The sequence below is a fragment of the Desmodus rotundus genome, chromosome 1 (genome assembly GCF_022682495.2).
Source record: "Desmodus rotundus isolate HL8 chromosome 1, HLdesRot8A.1, whole genome shotgun sequence".
NCBI classification, from domain to species: domain Eukaryota; kingdom Metazoa; phylum Chordata; class Mammalia; order Chiroptera; family Phyllostomidae; genus Desmodus; species Desmodus rotundus.
The window spans coordinates 110467375-110488030 of NC_071387.1; the positions used below are offsets into that span (position 1 = coordinate 110467375).

A 20656-nucleotide genomic window follows, 5' to 3' on the forward strand; every position below is an offset into this window, starting at 1 on the left:
GACACACACCCCCTAATCCCTGGAACTTGTGAATGTAAACTTACATGGCAAAAATCTTTGCAGATATGATTAGGTTAAGATTCTTGAGATGGCAAGATTACTCTGAATTATCCAGGTGAGCCCTACATGCATCACATGTATCCATATAAGAGAGAAGCAGAGGGAGACTAAACACATACACACACAAGTTATGTGAAGATGGAGCAGAGGAAGATTTGAAGATGCTTGCCTCAAAACTGGAGTGACGGACAGAAACCAAGGAAGGAGTGCTGGCAGGCAACATGAGCGGGAACAAGAAAGGAAAGAGCTCTCTCCTACAGCCTCTGAGGGAGCACAGCAGCCCTGTCAGCACCTTGATTCTGTCCAGTGATACGGACTTCAAATTCTGGCCTCCAGAACTGTAACAGAATACATTTCTGTTGCTCTAAGCCATTTGGTTTGTGATAATTTGTTACAGCAGCCACAGGAAACTAAGACCCTCATAAATCTGCAAGTGCTTCTATGAACTCTGGAAGCTCACACAGGCTGGTAATAGTGACAGCTTCCAGAGAAGAGAACTGCAAGGATGGGCAGAGGTCACAGGGAGTCTTCAGTCCACACCCTCTTTGTCCTTTTGGATTTTAGTACCAACTGTACATCTATTTCCCATCAAAAAAATGAAACACAGGAACAACTATAAAGGACACATGGACAAAACCAAGGAGGCGGGGTGGAAGCAAGGGAGGCAGGTGGGTTTGGCTGGGGTGGGGTGGAGTGGTGTGGAGTAAATGCAGACAACTGTAATCGAACAACAATAAAATAATTAAAAATAAATAAATAATTAATTTTTAACCCCCCCCAAATTTAAATTCTTACAGAATTAAAATATACACAATCCTTTTCCTTTCTTTCTTCTTAATCTCCATAGGAATTTTTACGTAACTTTATTGCTTTGAATCTCTACATAATTAGAGCTGGGTTATAAACAGTTACAAAAACTCTCTTGTTCTACTCTTAGTCTTCAAGTATATTTATCTGCTTTTTCCCTCACACTGCCTATTGTGCTTAGTAACGTCTTATTTGGAGTAGGTATGCAATAAGCTGTATTACGCTTGGCATTGCTTTACCTCCTCACTGTGCGCCCTACTGCTGCAGTTCCTGCGAAAAACAGGAGGGAACTGCAGCTTCACATTCCCCCTCCTGGGTCTCTCTCTTCGGCACACACACTCATTCAGTGGACTGGCTCACATTTACATTGTTCTTCCTCCTACTCTCTTTTAGGAATTGAAATGGGGAAGAGGAAAGGAAGGAGGAAAAATGGCATTTATAGCTAAATTTGAGTGAATTAAATGTGAATATGATGTGTCTCTAATACCATAGACCCTCATGTGCTTGTTGTGTTAACTGGATAATCCATAATGTAAAATGATATCTAGTCGTAGGAAAATATTAGATTCTAAGTCAAAAAGTGCTCTAAGAAAAATGTATAGTTATTCGTTGGTTCCTTAATACTAAAAGCCATGCCTCCATAAGCTTCAAGGGAGGGCAGCCATTACTTTTTCACATTTTGTATCCACAATACCATGCCAGACAATGTATAAAGAGCTTAATTAAGCATGCTTGGAAACTGCGAAAATTTTAAAAGTGATTGTAGCCCTGGCTGGTATGGCTCAGTGGATTGAGTGCTGGCCTGTGAACCAAAGGGTCAGTGGTTCGATTCCCAGTCAGGGCACATGCCTGGATTGCAGGCCGGGTCCCCAGGGTGGGGCACTTGAGAGGCAACCACACATTGATGTTTCTCTCCCTCTCACTGATGTTTCTCTCCCTCTCTCTGTCCCTTCCCCTCCCTCTAAAGATAAATAAATAAAATCTTTAGTTCACAGGCAGGCACTCAGTCCACTGAGCCACACCAGCCAGGGCTTAAATAAATAAAATCTTTAAAAAATACTAAAAAAGTGATTGTAGAGCAGTAGTTACAAAAGTGTGACAACAAAAATTACACATTTGCTTTCACATGAATAGGGAAAAAAATAATAACTCAAACTGAATTCAGAGGCATTACTGTCTAGCAAAATCTAAGTTAAAAAAAAGAAAAGGGGGGTGAGGGGTGGCTAGACTATAGCGACAGAAAGCTGATCTGGAGTCACTGGAAAGGGGCACAAGGGAACTTTCCAGGGAGAGGAAAATGTGTCCTATTTTCACTATGCTGGTGGTTATATCAACTGTATACACCTGCCAAAACTCAAACTGCATAATTAAAGTGGGTGTTTTTATTGAATGTAAATTGTCCCTCAATTTAAAAGGATATATAAAGTCAATTTAAAATAAATATTAAGCGAATAACAGTAAAAGTGGTACACAGACATGACAAAATTTACAAAGATGGTATATGAATAACTGCTATTTGGGAAATACAGAGCTAAACCTTTAAAGAGAAGCAGCTTCCAGAAAAGAGGAAAGAGGAAGTCTAAAATGTAATTTTAAAATATATTTATCACAACATTCATCAATAACAGGAGTATATGATACTGTTGTTTCAATAAACTTTTTTCTGGGGAGCAATGTTCATAATGGTGGCAGGTGGGATTCTAAGACTATTGACAGAAGAAAAACAAAAGCATGTGAAGTGTGAGAATTCCAGCTGCTTGTCCCAGAGAGAAGACCTTGCTGTTATAAAATGCTAGTTTACTATGTATACATTAGATATATAAAACAAATCACCATCTTTCTTTTAAAGATTTTACTTATGTGTTTTTAGAGAGAGGAAGGGAAAGAGAAATCAATGTGCGATAGAAACATTGATCAGTTGCCTCCCCCATGCCCCTAACCGGGGACCTGGCCCACAACCCAGGCCCCTAACCAGGAATTGAACCTGTGACCTTTTGGTTCACAGGCCAGCACTCAATTCATTGAGCCACACCAGCCAGGACAAAAATCACTATCTTTCTTCAACTGGTCAAAGTGATCCAATAAAGCTACAAATTGCTGTGTTTCTAACAACTTTCTAAACAAAGTTAATTCTGGATCCTGATAATCATGCAACTATCAACTCTCCAAACACCCTATCATTTTCCTCCCAGGTGAAAACATTAACCATGACTACTATCTAGCACTAGTACCGCAATACTACTCACCTCTGAAAAGCAGTGAGAACACAGCAGCGGCTGTTCTAAGAACACAGCGCCTTCTTGTGGGTCAAAGATGGGAGAAAACAACAGGAATTCTCTGAAATTTGATATATTGCCTTGCAAACCTGGCTTACCTTCCTGGAGGCTCAGTTTCTACATTTGTAAATATTTTTGTCTGATTTCAACAGAAAATATTTACTTAAGAACTGGGTGCTTTTATCTCTGTCTTCTAAGAAATGGATACTCTTGGAAAAATCTTGTATTTAACTATCATGGATCTATACTTGAGTGTATCTATGAGAACATGAAGACTGTAATTAATGGCTTACTGAGCATTATAATAGCATTCCTAGTTGAAAAAGATATGCAAATATTGCATAAGGTGTTATTATTTAACCTTACAAATTCCTCAAAAAGAGTCAGAAAAGAACATGGAAAAAAAGAAGGGGTAAAATACACAACAGAAGTAAAAAAAACCCAAACAAACAACTCTAGTCAGGTAAGGAGGCAGCAAAGTTAGTAAAGTTGATCAAACCCATCATAGATGTAAGTATGTGGAGGAAAAAGGGGGGCATTTGAGTCACTCATCTTAAAATATGTACCAGAAATGCCAGGAATCCAAGTATACATTTCAAAAAAATATATTGCTAGAGACCACCACTTCTGGAGAATCAGTTCACTTAGACATTATATCAGGAGTAAATGCTTCCCAGTATCTACGCAGATGTAAAAATACCACACATCAGGAAAGCTCTAGTTCAAAAAGTTTACCAGCTTATCTGGCATCATGCACTTATTCTGGAACGGAAAGAAAACTGCTTAAAAAGAAGCATACTGTAGTCACTGGGAAAAAAATAAGTCTTTCACTGAGATATGCTTCTTATAAGGGAGTATTTCCTAGGACTTGTTTGGGGACCAATTCAGAAAGATAAAGCTATCCATTATCCTTACCAATATCATTATTTCCAAAATTGAATTAGCATTCTGTAAGATTAATGTTGCCAGCCTTATCTTAAATATAGAAAGAAGAATTCTGAGGAAAGGAACCCATCAATTCTTGAAGCCTCTGGGTATCTTTAAATCTTCAGAACTTTAAGGTTGAACTGTGTGAAACTGTCAATATTCACCTGTTTTTAATGCACAAAAAGAGCAATTTCATATGATTCCACCTAACATAATGTTCAGTCCAATAAGTAATTTCAGTCGCAATAGTATCCTGAAAGGCTCACTGTAGCTAAATATTCAATGTCACCAAGTTTCACTTTCAAAGTGAAGGCTTTATTTCACTGTTTCTGTTTTTTCTGAATACAAGAAAGAAAATCATATTAGGAAAGTTTGCTCTTCCTTCAGTAATTTTAACTCAGAATGCATTGTCTATTAAAATAAAATGTCGCTAGGGTCCCAGACTAGACCACACCTTATGGCTGTTAAATACTTAACACTTGCCACCAAGCAAAACACTACTGCAATAATAAGAGAAACTAAATACACAAAAAAAATAGATTAGGAATAATTGTATGGCCCTTGAATATTGCTTGGAAAGAATGGATTTAATTTAAGCTACATAAATTTATTTACCCCCTAAGAGACTTTCATTTTTTAAATAATTAAAAAAAAAGATTTTATGTATTTACTTTTAGAGAGAGGAGAAGGGAGGGAGAAAGAAAGGATGGGAAACATTGATGTGGGCGAGAGACATCGATAGGTTGCTTCTTGGATGTGCCTGGGGGAGCTACCAGGGACAGAACCCGCAACCCAGGCATGTGCCCTGACCGGAATCTGGAATCCAGAATCCGGAATCCAGAATCATACCGGCAATCTTTCAATTTGCAGGTGGACACCGAACCCAACTGAGCCACACAGGACATGTCAGGACTGTTTTTATTTTTGATAAATTAAATTATGAAAGGAATTTTTGGACATTTTCAAAGTGATTAGAGATGTCTCTCTTTTTTTTTAAGATCAGATTTAACTTCAAAAGATGAAATGGCTTTCCCCTCCCTTAATTTACATTCTGCCACCAACAATGAGACACAATCATATTATAAAGTAAAAAAAATCTACGTTATGAAAAAAAATCTACATTAAAAAAAGACTCTAGAGCCCTGGCTGGTGTGGCTCAGTGGATTGGGTGATGGCTTGTGAAGCAAAGGGTCGCTGGTTCGATTCCTAGTCAGGACACACACCTGGGTTGCAGGGCAGGTCCCCAGTAGAGGGCACACGAGAGGCAACCACACACTGATGTTTTTCTCCCTCTCTTTCTCCTTCCCTTCCCCTCTATCTAAAATAAATAAATAAAATCTTAAAAAAAGAAAAACTCTAGAAGTCATGATTCTGAACTAAATATTCTACCTAAAATATCTCTTCTGCAAAATCTTTCCTGTTTACTCACTCCATGTACCCCCCATTTGTTTCTTATTTTCTGTGATACTTCTTTTACCCCTCCCTGCTATACAAGTATTTTTCTAAACATGTATATACCCCTTACCGGAACGTAACCTCCTGCAGAGATCATGTCTTCTTCACCCTGTGTCTTTCTCGGCACTCAGAACTGGGTTTTGACCATAGCTGGCCTTCAATAAAAATTATAAATCAAACCAGGCTTCTGCTTTAGGTGAAAAAAGATGGCATTAAGCTCAAGCAACTCCTATCTATAATTACAATTCATAAGCCTGTTGTGGGAGAACACACATGGGACTGGGGACCATTAGTAGCCCGCTAATGATTATCTCTGCTACCTTAAATGAATCAAGAATCACCAAGGCCATAGATTTTTAGGATCAGAACTTTGTACATACCATGTTTTCTCTGACACCCAGCATTTGATAATCATTTACCATCTTAGCCACCATGCACCTGTATGCAAAACCCTCCCATTATGGAGATACAGGAAGCAGCTTGAAATGAACACTAAGGTTATAAGCTATCATCTCCTCCCAAAAGTCTCCCATTTTATGTAAGAGAAGAATCTAAAAAAGCATACCAACCGAAATGAATCATTTCAAACTTAGCTATCAGGAGTTCTTTTTGTGAGCATTTAAAGTAAAAAGCAGGAATAGAAATTCTGGTAGTGCTTTTCAGTAATGATCAGGAATGTTCCATTCATGCTCCTATTGCTCCTTGTAAACTTATAAACAGTAACAGGATAACAAATTTTCCAAAATCAGCTCCAAAGGGGGAAAAATTAGCTTATGATGAGCATAAGAAATAAAATGGGTTGTACTGTAATTAGATCGGTCAGAAACAGGGTCAAAGTTGCCTCTTTTAGAGAAAAGAATTAGATATGTGACAGATTAATTGGCCTCCCTCTATAGTATTGTCCAATAGAACTTTCTGTGGTGATGGGAATATTCTATATCTGCACTGTCCAGTAGCCACACTCTGGCCAAAAGCCACACTGTGACTGTTAAGCACTTGAAATGTGACTAGTGTGACTGAGAAACTGAATTAATTTTATTAAGTTTTAATTAAATATTTAAACATTAAATGTGTTAGTGGCTACCATACCTCACAGTGCAGCTCTAGGTTCTCTACCAGAGGCAATTCCTCCCACCCCCAGGAGAAAATTACTTCATCTGGAGAGGTTTCTGGTTGTCACACTGTGGGGAGAGGGTGCTGCGGGCATCCAGTGGGTAGAGGCCAGGCATGCTGCTCAACATCCTGTAATGCACAGAATAGCTTCCGACACCAGAGAATTCCCCAGCCTAAAATGTCAGCAGTGCTAGTTTGAAAAACACTGCTCTAAGTTTACTCAAGGTTGGAATTAAAGTAAATGCAAAATAAATTGCCATACCCCTTGTCTAAACATAATACCCAGGAAGAATGAGGAAAAGGTCTGGGCTGTTCTCCGAACAATAGGAAAAGGTCTGGGCTGTTCTACCAACTTAAAGTAGCAGGTTTTTACTAAAAAGTATATGTAGGTGTGTTCAATAACTTATTAAGAACTTCAGCATCAGAGTAATTATTTCCTGTGGCATTTTAAAACTTGAATATTAACATAAGTAAGCTCTGTGAGACTATGCTCTAGGCAGGGGTGTCGAACTCATTTTCACCAGGGGCCCCATCAGCCTTGCGGTTGCCTTCAAAGGGCTGAAATAATTTTAGGACTGTATTAATGTGGGTACTCCTTAACTGTTAAGGAGTTGAAACTACATTCAGCCCTTTGAAGGCAACCATGAGGCTGATGTGGCCCCCCGGTGAAAATGAGTTTGACATCCCTGCTCTAGGTCCTCGTTCCTTATACATTGGACATACAGCATTAGGAGGCGGAGGGTCCTAGTTCTACCCTTTTAGTTTGAATTCCTGGCCCCTTCAATGAACCGCTCTGGTTTCTTGAGACATCACTGATTTCAGGTACAACAAGAACACTGATACTATTGTGAAGAAAGACAAGAAAATGGCTTGGTCACTGCAAGTCTGCACATCTATATACTACCTAAAAAAAGAGCAAGACCATAATTTTATTTGGACCAAAGGAAATATACTGAGTGATTCTATTAAATGATGATAGCATAGTTCATCTTAGAGTGAGAGAGGTTACTTGAAATTTTAGAGGACAGGTATCAAATAACATTGTGGTGTCTGTAGCCAGTATAAATTATGCAAAGATCCACTTAAATGGGATCATTCAGAACTGCTCAAATTTATATTAGCAATGTAGAATTTAACTCAGAATAGACTATTCCTCAAAGAAACAGGAATGGGAACATCTCAATGTTTTAAACTATTTTTCAGAAAATCTTCAATATTCATATTATAGCAATGCTTTTTCTCTTCTGCCTACTCAGCAACAAGAGAAATTGTTCATTACATGTAAGGCCCTCTACTGCTTCAGGAAATGTAAAAATAAGACAGTCTTAGTTCTAAAAAACTTGACATTCACAATTTCTACACTGGCCTAAGGCAGAAACTTCCAACCCACACATCTGAATTCCTAACAGAGTACACTGCAATTTTTGTGAACGCTCCATCCAGCCTTAAGAACTTTGGAGTTTCAGTGCCTCTTCAGATCTTCATCTGGAGAACTTAAGATCTTTTATCATCAATTAACATTTAGAGAACTGCTCTAATCTACTAACCAAATGTCAGAAAAGTAATAACTAAAGCAAGATTCCAACCAGTGTTTCGTAAATTTGCCTACAAAGAACTATTCTTGGAGGAAAGATCACTGCAGTTCTTTAGGTTTTTAACTGAAAAGACAAAAACCCATACTATCGTCTCATGAAATTGGAAAGAAAACACTGAGGGGACGTTTTTAGCATTATTTTGTATTCAACGATCAGTGTTACACACACGGTCTAGGCCAGGGTGCTCTCAACCTCAGCACAACTGACATTCTGAGCAGATAATTCTCTGTTTGGGGCTGTCCTGTACGATGTTTAGCAGCACCAATGGCTGCCATCAACACAGTGCAAGCAGCTCCTCCTTACCCCCGAGTTACAATAACCAAAAACGTCTCCAGACATTTCCAAATGTCCCCTGGGGAACAAAACTGCCTCATAGTTGAGAATCACTGATCCAGACTAAAACTCAAAAGTACCCCAAAGTAGACACTGCTAATCAAAAGCCTGGAAAGAGTTTATTCCTGGCCAGAAAAACATGTAACATTCGCCAGAAAGGCAGTGGATGAATATGTTACTTTTCTTTTCATGGCTGCATTCCCCCCAACTTATGAGAAATGGCCTAGGCGTGGGCTCTACCACTGCGGGCACATGAAGACATCTGGCTGAACTTGTACGATTATTCCCTTCGACTCTCCAGAGACAAGTGAACAAATCCACAGCAGCTGTCGCATTGACAGATGACAAAATATGTTATTTCTGCCAGTTCAAAATGAAAAGAATTCAGTCCTAAAACACTAGCATCGCTCCTGAATTCTACATGTGTCAAAAATTGTCTGGACAAGCAGACTCCCGAGCTTGAACGGGGCGAAAGGCTTTAAGGGGGGGTGCAAAATGTCGGGTTCTGAAAGTAGGTGTCCATGAAGAGATCCAAGCCCTGGCTCTCACGCACAAGCCCTAAACCCGGGACAATCAGAATCCATTTCACAGACCAACGCAGTCAGCCAGGTACATCACGCTACTGTTCCCTCAAGGAGAAAGCAGAGGAAACTGCTGCTGCCAGCGGATTTCGGGTTGACGGGAGGGTCTCCCCCTCGCCATCAAAAGGAAGCGCCCAAAAGTTGTGGAGTAGCAGCAAGTCCCAAAACGAAACTCAGAATCTACAGAAAACCCACTCTTTCCTTGACTGCTGAGGTCGTAACCTGCGCTCACAAGCTACGGCATCAGAATCACGTAGGCGACTCGTTAAACACGCAGATCGCGGTCCCGCCCCCCACACGCTCGGCCTCCAGAGCTGAAAACTTGGATTTTAACCAAGGGCCCCAGGTGATTCATAGGCACGCTGAAGCTGGAAAACCACTGCTTTAATGTTTTTTCTTCCTACTCTGGAGACCACCGAAAACCTACAGGTTTGCAGCCAGCTCCCAGACAACTGGGGCTCCTTTTCAGGCGCTTCTGGGGCTACCAGTTGTTAGCTCTGTCATCCGAACAGGCGAGCCGAACTCAAAGCAGGCCCCAAGGCGGGCCCCGCATCGGGCTCCAGGGCGCTAGCGGCTCGAGCCAGACCCCGGCTCAGTCTTAGTCCACAGAGACCCCAAAGACTCCCCGCCCGTAAGGTGACCAGGCCTCAGCCGCGAGCGCCGGCCGGACCCCCTCGGCACCAGGCCTCCTCAGGTGGAGCCCGTTAGCCCCTGCCCACTCCCCAGTCACAATGGCAGCTCGTGACCGGGAAACAGTCGCTGCGGAGGTGGAGACACTGGGCCGCGGAGCCGCCTCCTGCCCCAGGTACGAACCTTCTCCAGGGACGCATCCATGGCTGAGGCGGCAGGCGGAGCCCGGTTGACGATCGCAGTCCCTGGCGCTACTTCCGCCTCCCCTGCTCCACCGCCGTTTCCACGCTGGCAGCGCTGACGTCCCCGGCGCCCGCTGCTGGCGGGGCGGAGACCAGGAGCAGCTGCCCGGAGTCTCCAGTGGGTGGAGAATCCGCGGGTCCGGAAGGCGGGGCGCGGTGGGGCGCTGGAGCCCCCAGAGGTGGGAGGGTCCCTCCGGGTTTCCGTACCTGGCCTTCGCGTCGGCCAGCCCTAACGTTCCCTGTTGACAGGGGGACAATGGACGGTGGAGCCGTTCCGAACTCTTTTCAGAAGCCTTGTTGCATACGTCAGAATAGAAATATACAGTAAGAAGTTACCACTTACGCGGCCAAGTGCAGGAACTACTAGTAACGCACCTGTGCTTCCAGGTCTAGGCTTCCAAGTTCCATCTTCTCTCAGGAATAGAAGAGTCCATTCACCACAGAAGGGCGGAGCGGGAAAGCACCCGTGCGCATGCGCAGGATCAACAGTTTCCTGGGTGCTTCAGGGGGTTTATCCTAAACCACGCTTGGGTTTCAGGTCTTGGATTGTCAAGTGACAGCTGCTCTGAGAACGCACCGATTTGTCTCAGACCTTACCGCAGAATTCTAGTCAGAAGACTTTGAGACAACTGGCCTAGCCTCCTCCTTCATGTCAAGTCCCAATTATGACTTGTCAGGTGATGATAATGATAAATCAGCTGCCGTTTCCCCGTTTCATAGTAGTGTACGACCCCCCGTGTTATACAGATGATTATCTCTATGATACAGTGCCAATCTAGGCAGGATCCAGACTCAACCACCTGGCTGCAGCGTCTGTACGCTACATACACTACCTCGATAACTGCCTCCAAACTTGATATACAATGTGGTTTTAAGGAAAGGGAGAGGTCAAAATTTGCTCGTTATATTCTTCTAAAAGAGGGAAACTGAAATAGACTAGTCTACCATGGGTGCAGTTAGTAAAGCAATTCACAGCTAGGTGACAAATGGCATTAAAACCACAAAACCATTCCTCTGCCTCCTGTTTTGCATGCATTTCTTCCAAAATTTGTGTAAATGACTGGGTCACATTTTCAGTGTAGTAATTACATATTTTGAGCTACCTAACTTGTATTTGGTAAATTTTCTGGTTATGTTAATAAAATTTTCTACCAAAACGATACTTATGTGCTGGTTTAAAGTGTACCGTGGGAACTAACTATTCAGGTTTTCCAGAGCTCTGCAAACAGAAGGAAGATCTAAAAATCAAATACGGTATACCCATGCTTACGGAACACAAATCACTTTTACCTACGTGGTATGAAAATTTTCAAACATTTACAAAAGTTGAAAGAATTGTACATGAACACCCATATGTTCAATGCCTGGATTCTACAATAAACATTTCCCCACGTAAGACTACTTTCAGGGATCATGTGCTCTGCACGCTAGAGAAGTTTCTCTGAGCGTGCAGAGCACCTGAAACCACGAGGGGGCGCAGCGTTCTCTCCTGAGTGTGAAGCCGGCAGTTGTTGCTTTGTAACTGCCGTTGGCCCTTGATCATTCTTCTCTTCCTTTGGGAGAGTAAGAGGGGACGGACAGGTGCAGTCTCAGTGGTTTCTGAAAAAGAAGAAAAGAAAAAATGTGTTTACAATACTTGCTTTATTACATAAAATGCCCAGGGAAGGTCTATAAAACTCCTGAAACTATACCCAAAATTTTCTGTGTTGAATGGGAAGTGATCATAGCTTTGATTTTACACTCAAGTCCCCCCCACCCTCACACACACACACACACTCTCTCTCTCTCTCTCTCTCTCTCTCTCTCTCTCTCTCTCTCTCCCTGCAAAGGAAGTTAAAACCGTTTGGCTTGTAGATAGCTATGTGAGCTGATAAATTATAATGCAACAGTCTATGGGCCAGTACGGAGATAAGAAAAATATTGTAGGAAGCCAGAACATAAAAACAACCACTGAGTGTGGGGACATTCGGCTTACATGTGCTGATACACAGACCTTTCTTGATTAACAGGCAATAAGCAAAGTAAAGGAACTTTGTGGTCATTTTTTCCTTTGGGTCCATTTACATGATTTTTTTGTTGTGTCCTGAGTAATATTCACATAATAATATTCTAGATGCTGGCTTTTAGTCCTTAACTTTTAGAACCAACCAGGTGACACATAAGGAAGATACATTTATTATTCACCACGACAAGGTAAAAATAATAAATCACCAAAAAGTGGGAGGGAAGAGGCAAGGTGAATAGGAATGTAAGTGGAATCACCAATGTCTTCAACTCCATTCCAAGGAGTAAGGTAGATACTCTCTAGAGAACTAAATCAAGATTCAAAGTTTTACATACACTATTTTTAAAGACATAAAGAAAACCTCTAGAAGAAATAAAATTTAACAAAAATCAGGATTTGGAAAGGATAAGAGAGCTGGTGTAAATGGCAATAAGTTTCTCATTTTTATAGGAAGGAGTCAATAGATTCTTTCTAAATTAAGACACAAATATAAGGTATTTTTTACAATGTAGCAAGCAATTTTACTTCCCAGATCTAGCTATCCAGTGCCTAGGGTGCAGTGGGGGTTCAGTGAGTAATTATTGAATACATTGATTCAACACATTTTTGGAGAGCCCATTACATGTCAGGTAGTATTCAAGGAAATGGGGATACAATGATTAAGAAATTAAGTCTTTGACAAACTGATGGTCACCAGATGGGGGTGGGGGGACTGGGTAAAAAAAGTGAAGGGATTAAGATGTACAAATTGCCAGCTACAAAAATAGTCACCAGGGTGTAAGGTACAGCATATGGAATATAATCAGTAATATTGTAATAACTATGTATGGTGCTAGGTAAGTACTAGACTTATCGGGGTGATCATTTGGTAAGTTATATGTAATAAATGTGTAATCACTATGTTGTAAACCTAAAACTAATATAATATTGCATGTTAGCTGTAGTTGACAAATTTTAAAAAAGAGATTAAGTATCTGCATTTGTGGATCTTACCATACTATTGGAATGGATACATAACAATAGTTATATTACATAATATTAATTAGTTGTAAGTACCATAAGGAAAATAGAGCAGGATAAAAGAATAGACGGTAAATTCTGAATGAATCCATCCCTCAGGGTAAAAATATGAAATCTCTGTCCTAAAATATTGAAAATATTTGTTAAGTGATAATTAGCTAAAAGTAGAAGAAAATTAAGCTAAACCAATCACTATCGTCAATGATTTATTATAGTAAGACCTTGAGGAAAGGGTTCCTGCTGGCTTTTTTTCTCATACTCATAAGAACTTTCTTTGATGTTTGAGCAGTTCTGGTAATTCACAGACCTTACTATCTTTAATTATCATGGGAGCAGAGTGGAGCAGTCCTGGAAAAGCTGGAGCAGATATGTTAAGATTGTTACAGTCATATAAAAACGAAATTTTTCTAACATTTTAAACTACAATTTATGTTTAAGATCATTCTTCCCTTAAGTAAAATTTTAGAGGATATTGAATATCTTACGGGACATTGTAAAAAGGTGAAATAGTATCAAAATGTGAATTCTTAGGGTCATCAAAGATAAAGGACACATGGACAAAGTCAAAAGGGGGTAGGATTGGGGGTGGGAGGTGGAGACGGGTAGGGTGGGGGGGAGTGGTGGTGAGAAAATGGAGACAACTGTGCTTGAACAGCAATAAAAAAAATCACATTGTATACTTTTAAAAAATGTGAATTCTACCTTTGTTTCAGATTTATTTATTTTATGAAAGATTTCAGCCTTCTCTAAAACTGTGCCTCCAAAGGAAAATGAATGAAGACATTAAAAGACAGTATGAGTCCCTGGCCGGGGAGCTCAGTTGGTTAGAGCATTGTCTCCAATACACTAAGGTTGAAGGTTCCCTCCCCAGTCAGGGCAGAAACAAGAATCAACCAATGAATACATAAATAAATGGAACAACAAATCAACGGTTCTCTCCCTCTCCCCCTCCCTCTCTAAAGTTAAATTTTAAAAAAGACAATATAAAAAAAGAAAAATATGCAAATGGTCAATAAACAAAAAGGTCAATATTTCTAGGGATCAAAATATGCAAAAATCAAGCAAGATGGTATTTTTGCCCATCGAATTAACAAAGTTCTTTGTTTTTAATAGTAATATCCACCGTTAATTGAAGTAGAAGAGAATACTCTCTTGCATTACTGGTATGACTTCAAATTGTTACAACACTTTTTATAGGTTTCAATTACATTCAATTGATGTATTTTGGCATTCAGTAACAACAAAAAACCTTAAAATATACATGTCCTTTTTTGCAAAAAATTCTGCTTCCAGAAATTTAATATTAAATTAAAGATTTAACTATAAGAATGTCTATTATAACAGCAGTGTTTATAATGATTAAAAATTTAAAACTATGTATCCAACAATATAACAAGAAAGTGGTTAAAATATGGCAAAATTGGTTAAGAAACCTTTAAAAATAGTGATGTAATACCTACTTATTGACATGGATAGATGATATATTGTTAACTCAAAAATGTAGGTACAAAATACTATGTATAATATAGCCTAATTTTTTAAAAGAAAACTTATATGAAGACATGGAAAAGGCTATTAAAAATTAATCCAAAATGGAAACTGGTTAACTGGTAAAACGTTAATTTTCTTAATTCTACTATTTTATGTTTTTCATACTTGTTGTAGAATCATTTTTTAAAGTATATTTTATTGATTATGCTATTACATTTGTCCCACTTTTTTCTCCCCTTTATCCCCCTCTGCCCTGCAAACCCCCTGCCTCCAGCATTCCCCCCTTAGTTCATGTCCATGGGTCATACATATAAGTTCTTTTGCTTCTCCATTTCCCATGCTATTCTTAACCTCTCTCTATCTATTTTGTACCTACCAATATGCTTCTAATTCCCTGTACCTTTTAGGTTCAGTTGTTGATAGTTGTGAGTTTGTTGTCATTTTACTTCTCATAGTTTTGATCTTTTTCTTAGATAAGTCCCTTTAACATTTCATATAATAAGGAATTGGTGATGATGAACTCCTTTAACTTGACCTTATCTGAGAAGCACTTTATCTGCCCTTCCATTCTAAATGATAGCTTTGCAAGATAGAGTCATCTTGGATGTAGGTCCTTGCCTTTCATGACTTGGAATACTTCTTTTCAGCCCTTTCTTGCCTGCAGGTTTCTTTTGAGAAGTCAGCTGATAGTCTTATGGGAACTCCTTTGTAGGTATCTGTCTCCTTTTCTCTTGCTGCTTTTAAGATTCTCTCCTTATCTTTCATCTTGGGTAATGTAATTATGATGTGCCTTGGTGTGTGCTTCCTTGGGTCCAACTTCTTTGGGGCTCTCTGAGCTTCCTGGACTTCCTGGAAGTCTATTTCCTTTGCCAGATTGGGGAAGTTCTCCTTCATTATTTGTTCAAATAAGTTTTCAATTTCTTGCTCTTTCTCTTAACATTCTGACACCCCTATGATTTGGATATTGGAATGTAAAAATGTCCTGGAGGTTCCTAAGCCTCTCCTCATTTTTTTGAATTCTTGTTTCTTCATTCTGTTCTGGTTGAATGTTTATCTCTTCCTTCTGTTCCATATCATTGATTTGAGTCCCAGTTTCCTTCCCTTCACTGTTGGTTCTCTGTATTTTTTTAAAATTTCACTTTGTATAGACTTCACTTCTTCCTTTATTTTGCAACCATACTCAGTCATTTCTGTGAGCATTCTGATTACCAGAGTTTTGAACTCTGCATCTGATAGGTTACCTGTCTCCTTGTCACTTAGTTGTATTTTTTCTGGAGTTTTGGTCTGTTCTTTCATTTGGGCCATATTTTTTTTTCTCTCTGTGCACCTGCTATGTTCTAAGGGGCAGAGTCTTAGGTGTGCTAGGATGGGGCAACCCACCTTGCTGAGTTGCGGTGCTGAATGTGGGGGAGGGGTCAGAGAGGGAACAGTACCACTTGCTCAGCTCTGAACCTGCGTTCAGTTGCTTCCCCTGCTACACACAAGCAGATTGTGCCCTTTCAGGTGGGCTTACATATGTTCTAGGATCCTGTGAGACACTCCAACAGACTCTCCTGTGAGACTGGGAGTTTCTCCTGCTGCTGCAACTGCCACAGGTTTTTACAGCCAGAGGTTTTTGAGGCTTTAGTTTCCCACACTGGAAGCCTGGGTTGTGCAGTCTTTCTTGCTCCCCAGTTGTTCCTCCCAGTTTATCTGCATGCAAATGTGGGACCGCCTAGTCTGCCAGCTACCACCTTACCAGGCATCCTCTGTGCCCTGGCTTCCCATCTCCACCCCTCCTACTAGTCTGGATGAATGTTTTTTCTTTAACTGCTTGGTGTCAGACATCCATACAGTTAGATTTTCTGTCAGTTCTGGTTGTTTTTTGTTTTTAAATTTGTTGTCCTTCTTTTGGTTGTACAAGGAAGCAAAGCGAATCTACCTACGCCTCCATCTTGGCCAGAAGTTGAAGAACGTTAAATAAATAGTACTTGTACTAATTATTAATTTGTCTTCTGGCTCTAAAACCATTTTTTTTCACCTGCTCTGCACAAGTGGATCTGAGTCTTTTAATGTTTTTCCTTTGCCAGCTGACACAATATTTTGTCAGCAGAGGACGCTGGAGATCCATTGGAGGAGAAAGGGTTTTGCTTATAGGTTCTTGCTGGTGGTTTTCCAGGGCCCAACTTCCCCTGAATATAAGGAGAAACTCACATCTCCTGTGCGTCTTCTCTACACTCAATACTTTACTACAGCAGTACTTCCCTTTTGACACCCGATGTGTGAGATTTTACTCATCAAGCAATTCTGTGTCACTTTAAAATTTTTTACTTATTTGAGAGAGAGAGAGAGAGAAACATAGTTTGTCGTTCCACTTATTTAAGCAATCATTCATTGATTCTAGGATGTGTGCGGACCGGGGATGGATCCACAACCTTGGTGTTTCTTGGCGTATCAGGGTGACACTCTAACCAGCTGAGCCAGCCAGGATCACTTCTGGTATCAAAACCTAGATTTAATACCTAGCCTAATTGCTGTTTCCACTTCTCCCAGAAACAGAATCTTAACCAGTCTGGGATTTTCTGGTCAAGTACCAGTAATCTGTCGAGTTGGTCCTCTTCATCTTCCCCCACCCCACCAAAACACCCCCATAAAAAGAAGGGGCAATTTGCATGATAAAATTGCCATCCCTGCCCCCCCCCCAACAAGATGTCCTGGTCTAAAAATCATTTTTTTTTAAATAGCTTCCTTGCCCCCACCCTTCTTCCTATAAAAACCTTTCTTTTTGTACAACCCCTTGGAGAGTCCTTTTCATTGCTAGATGGGATGCTGCCTGATGCAAGTATCACTTAATAAAGCCAATTAGCTCTTCAAATTTACTTGGCTGAATTTTTTTTAACACACCCAACTTGCATGTTCCCAACAGCAGTTGAATGAGGCAACACTCTGCCTTCCTTTTGCAGCTTTCATCCTGTAAGCAAGTGTTCTCTACACAGTCTTTTTAGAGTACCATTCCCCATATTTTTGTGCTTTTTATTAGTGATTTGCTGTTTACAATGACTCTCAAGCATTGTTCTAAAGTGCTGTCTAGTGTTCTTAAGTGCAAGAAGGCTGTGAGGTGCCTTAAGGAGAAAATACCTGTGTTAGGTAAGCTTTGTGCAGGCACGAGTTATAATGTTGGCTGAGAGTGCAATGTTAATGAATCAATAGTATATATTAAATGATATCCTTCAACAGAAGCATATTGAAACATAAAGCAAGCTTATGTATTGATCAATTGATAAAATGTTGTGACCAGAGGCTCACAGGAACCTAACCCTGAATTTCCCCTAAGAGTAATGCTTCAATATTTGCTGATTCAGTGTTCCTAGTGACTTTATAGAACATAACTACTTGAAATAATAAGAGTTGACTGTATTAAAACTTTTCCTGTTCCAATTACAATGTTATTTCTCTCTTCTGATTAGGTCAGCTAGAGTACTGAAATCATCATTAAACTATTATTCCACTAATTAGTTATTTCTTCCACATATTAGTAGAGCCACACATTTCCCACAGTAAGTGAAGTTTCAGAGGTTCAAAAAAGCATAATTGGAACCCTGACTGGTGTGGCTCAGTTGGTGGGGCGTTGTCCCGCACAGTGACAGGACACTGGTTCCATTCCCTGTCAGTGCATACGCCTAGGTTGCCGGTTTGGTCCCTGGTCAGGGCATGTGTAAGAGGCAACCAATGGATGTTTCTCTCTCACATCTTGCTTTGATGTTTCTCTGCCTCCCTTATCTCTCTCTCAAAAATAAAGATAAAATAAAGCCTAATTGGACAAGAAAACTCTGATTAATTCACTTTTTTGGTGAAAATTTTTAATTTATTGCATATTTGAATGTGCACTATCTTTAAAGCTACCACTAATGTTGGATTTCTCATAATTTCAGATTTTTAATTTTATCTCTTATTTATGTATATTAGGAGAATTTACGAAGGTATTTCTTTTTCCAACACTTAGTGCAAAATTAATGAAATAAATTTAACTGACTGCTCGATTCTCCCACACCAATTGTGGGCAGAATAGATACTTAAAGCAGGTGAAATCAGAGTTCTTGAACCAGAGAAATACTTTATTTCAAATATTTCTTTCAAATGTCACAATTTCAAAATACCACGTTGCAAGTCTATAATGTCCACCATCCCTGTTAAGAAATCTGTTGCCGTGCTTCCATCTTGCCCTCTGTTGAGGGCAAGACGGAAGGATGGAGAAGTCTTCCAAACTTCTAAACAAGAGGGAAGAATGGATAAAATGTCAGCCTGAGTACTTGTTTCAGCTCCAGACAACATTAAAATGGTCTGAAAAGGATCACATATATCCAAGCAGCTTTCACATAAATCTGGGTCAATGTCAAGAGTTTAAGAGTTGCCTAAGTCAGTCCCTGGCTGGTGTAGCTCAGTGGATTGAGTGCCGTCCTGCAAATCAAAGGGTCACCAGTTTGATTCCCAGTCAGGGCACATGCCTGCAGGCCAGGTCCCCAGTAGGGGGCATGAAAGAGGCAACCACACATTGATGTTTCTCTATCTCTCTTTCTCTTTCCCTTCCCTTCTCTAAAAGTAAATAAATAAAACCTTTTTAAAAAGTTTTTTTTAAAAAGTTGCCTAGGTCATAAACACAGACTTCTTAGGCATATCCGCATCAGAGCTGACATGCAAGGATTTCATGACAGTTGTTGCTTGTTGCTTAATAGCATTTCTGCTAACAGAAGGCTCTGCTGGGAAGCAGGCTTATATCCTCTTCCTTCTTTTTTTTTTTTTTAAAGACTTTATTTATTTTTTAGAGAGTGCAAGTGAGAGAGGAGAGGGAGAGGAACCTCAGTGTGTGATTGCCTCTCATGTGCCCCCTACTGGGCAGCTGGCCTACAACCCAAGCATGTGCCCTAGACTGGGAATCAAACCGGTGACCCTTTGATTCACAGGCCAGCACTCAACCACTGAGCCACACCAGCTAGGCTATATCCTCTTCCTTCTAACCTCCCCTTCTGATCTTATTCCCCAACTTAAACACCCCCCTTTTTTTCTCTCCATCTGCACATTCAGAGAGTAAGCAGTGGCATTGCCTCCTACCCCTAGTCTCATAATTTCAAGCCCACCCACTGACACCCATCCAAATAAAAATAATTTTAAATAAAATTTGCATAAACCATAGCTATTTTTATTGCTCTGTAGCCACAGTCTAAGCAAAGACCTTGTGGTTACTGGGTGCCCCTAGCTTCAAATCAAAGCATTCCCTTTCATCAGTTGGCTGCTGGAGGAATTAAGAACGAAGGGTTCTGGAATGAAGGGGTAAGTGGGTGAGGAAATCAGGAAAGAAGGAGGATTAGGTAAGGTTTCTTTGCCGGCTTCCCTCAAGCTTGATTCCAGGTGACAAGGAGGAAGACAATCACTTCAAATTCCTGCTCTGTGCCCACACCCACACATACAACTCATGTCTCACTCAGAGCTGATATTGAAGAGGTTCAAGGAACTTCAGTGACATTTTTGGAGGTGGTAGCCTTAGCTGATTGTTTCATCCATTTCATTGGAAAACAGACCTGTTGGTCCTGGAGCTTTTAAGCATAGTAGCCTTTTATTTGTCAGTAGACATTTCAGTATTAGCAAGAGAGGTTAGGATATTTTAGAAACTGTGCCCACTTGGGGGTTCTTATTAAGCCCCGATTCTTTTAAATAAAATGGAATAATAATGCTTACAATAAGCTTCATTATAACCATTTTAATGTATTTTTAATGTAATCCTCTGTTGTAAATTGAAGCTCAGTGCCCACATCAGCACTTATTTCCTGCTGAAAGAGTTCTGAACAAAACTCCTCTTTTACATTTTAACACAGCACTCTGTGCTCCGGTTATCCCCCACTGTTCAGGCATATTAATGCCACACGAATGTCTTGCTTCAGATTGCCAGAGGGCTCTGGATCACAGCTTGCACAGATGATGAAGCATCAATGTAATGAATTCATTTATTTTGATGCATCTCCTCTTGTTTGAAGGCCATGTGGGTTCTTTAGCATTTGCTTGAGTAATAGATTGTTTTTATTTTTTTATTGAGCATAAAAAGAGATAAGTATACAGCGTTAAATAAAAAACCTTCATGGCCGAAAGC

The 20656-nt window shown here is 40.2% G+C and overlaps 1 protein-coding gene and 1 pseudogene across 4 annotated transcripts in view; one reads left to right on the forward strand and one right to left on the reverse strand.

Annotated features, from left to right (window-relative positions):
• Window positions 1-10465, reverse strand: part of PDXDC1 (pyridoxal dependent decarboxylase domain containing 1) — a 51616-nt gene extending 41151 nt beyond the window's left edge. Inside the window, exon 1 of one of the 4 annotated variants that reach the window (XM_045204375.3) lies at window positions 10395-10465. In XM_045204375.3, the coding sequence (XP_045060310.2) occupies window positions 10395-10427 (33 nt within the window). In that variant the 5' untranslated portion in view covers window positions 10428-10465. Of the gene's footprint in view, window positions 1-4058; window positions 4080-5595; window positions 5751-9960; window positions 10300-10394 lie in introns of those variants that run through there. The other 3 variants (XM_024571707.4, XM_045204376.3, XM_024571710.4) reach the window with 3 other exon arrangements.
• Window positions 10466-11413: 948 nt separating this feature from the next.
• On the forward strand, window positions 11414-11616 carry LOC112315066 (small nucleolar RNA U3; annotated as a pseudogene).
• The last annotated feature ends 9040 nt before the right edge of the window (window positions 11617-20656 follow it).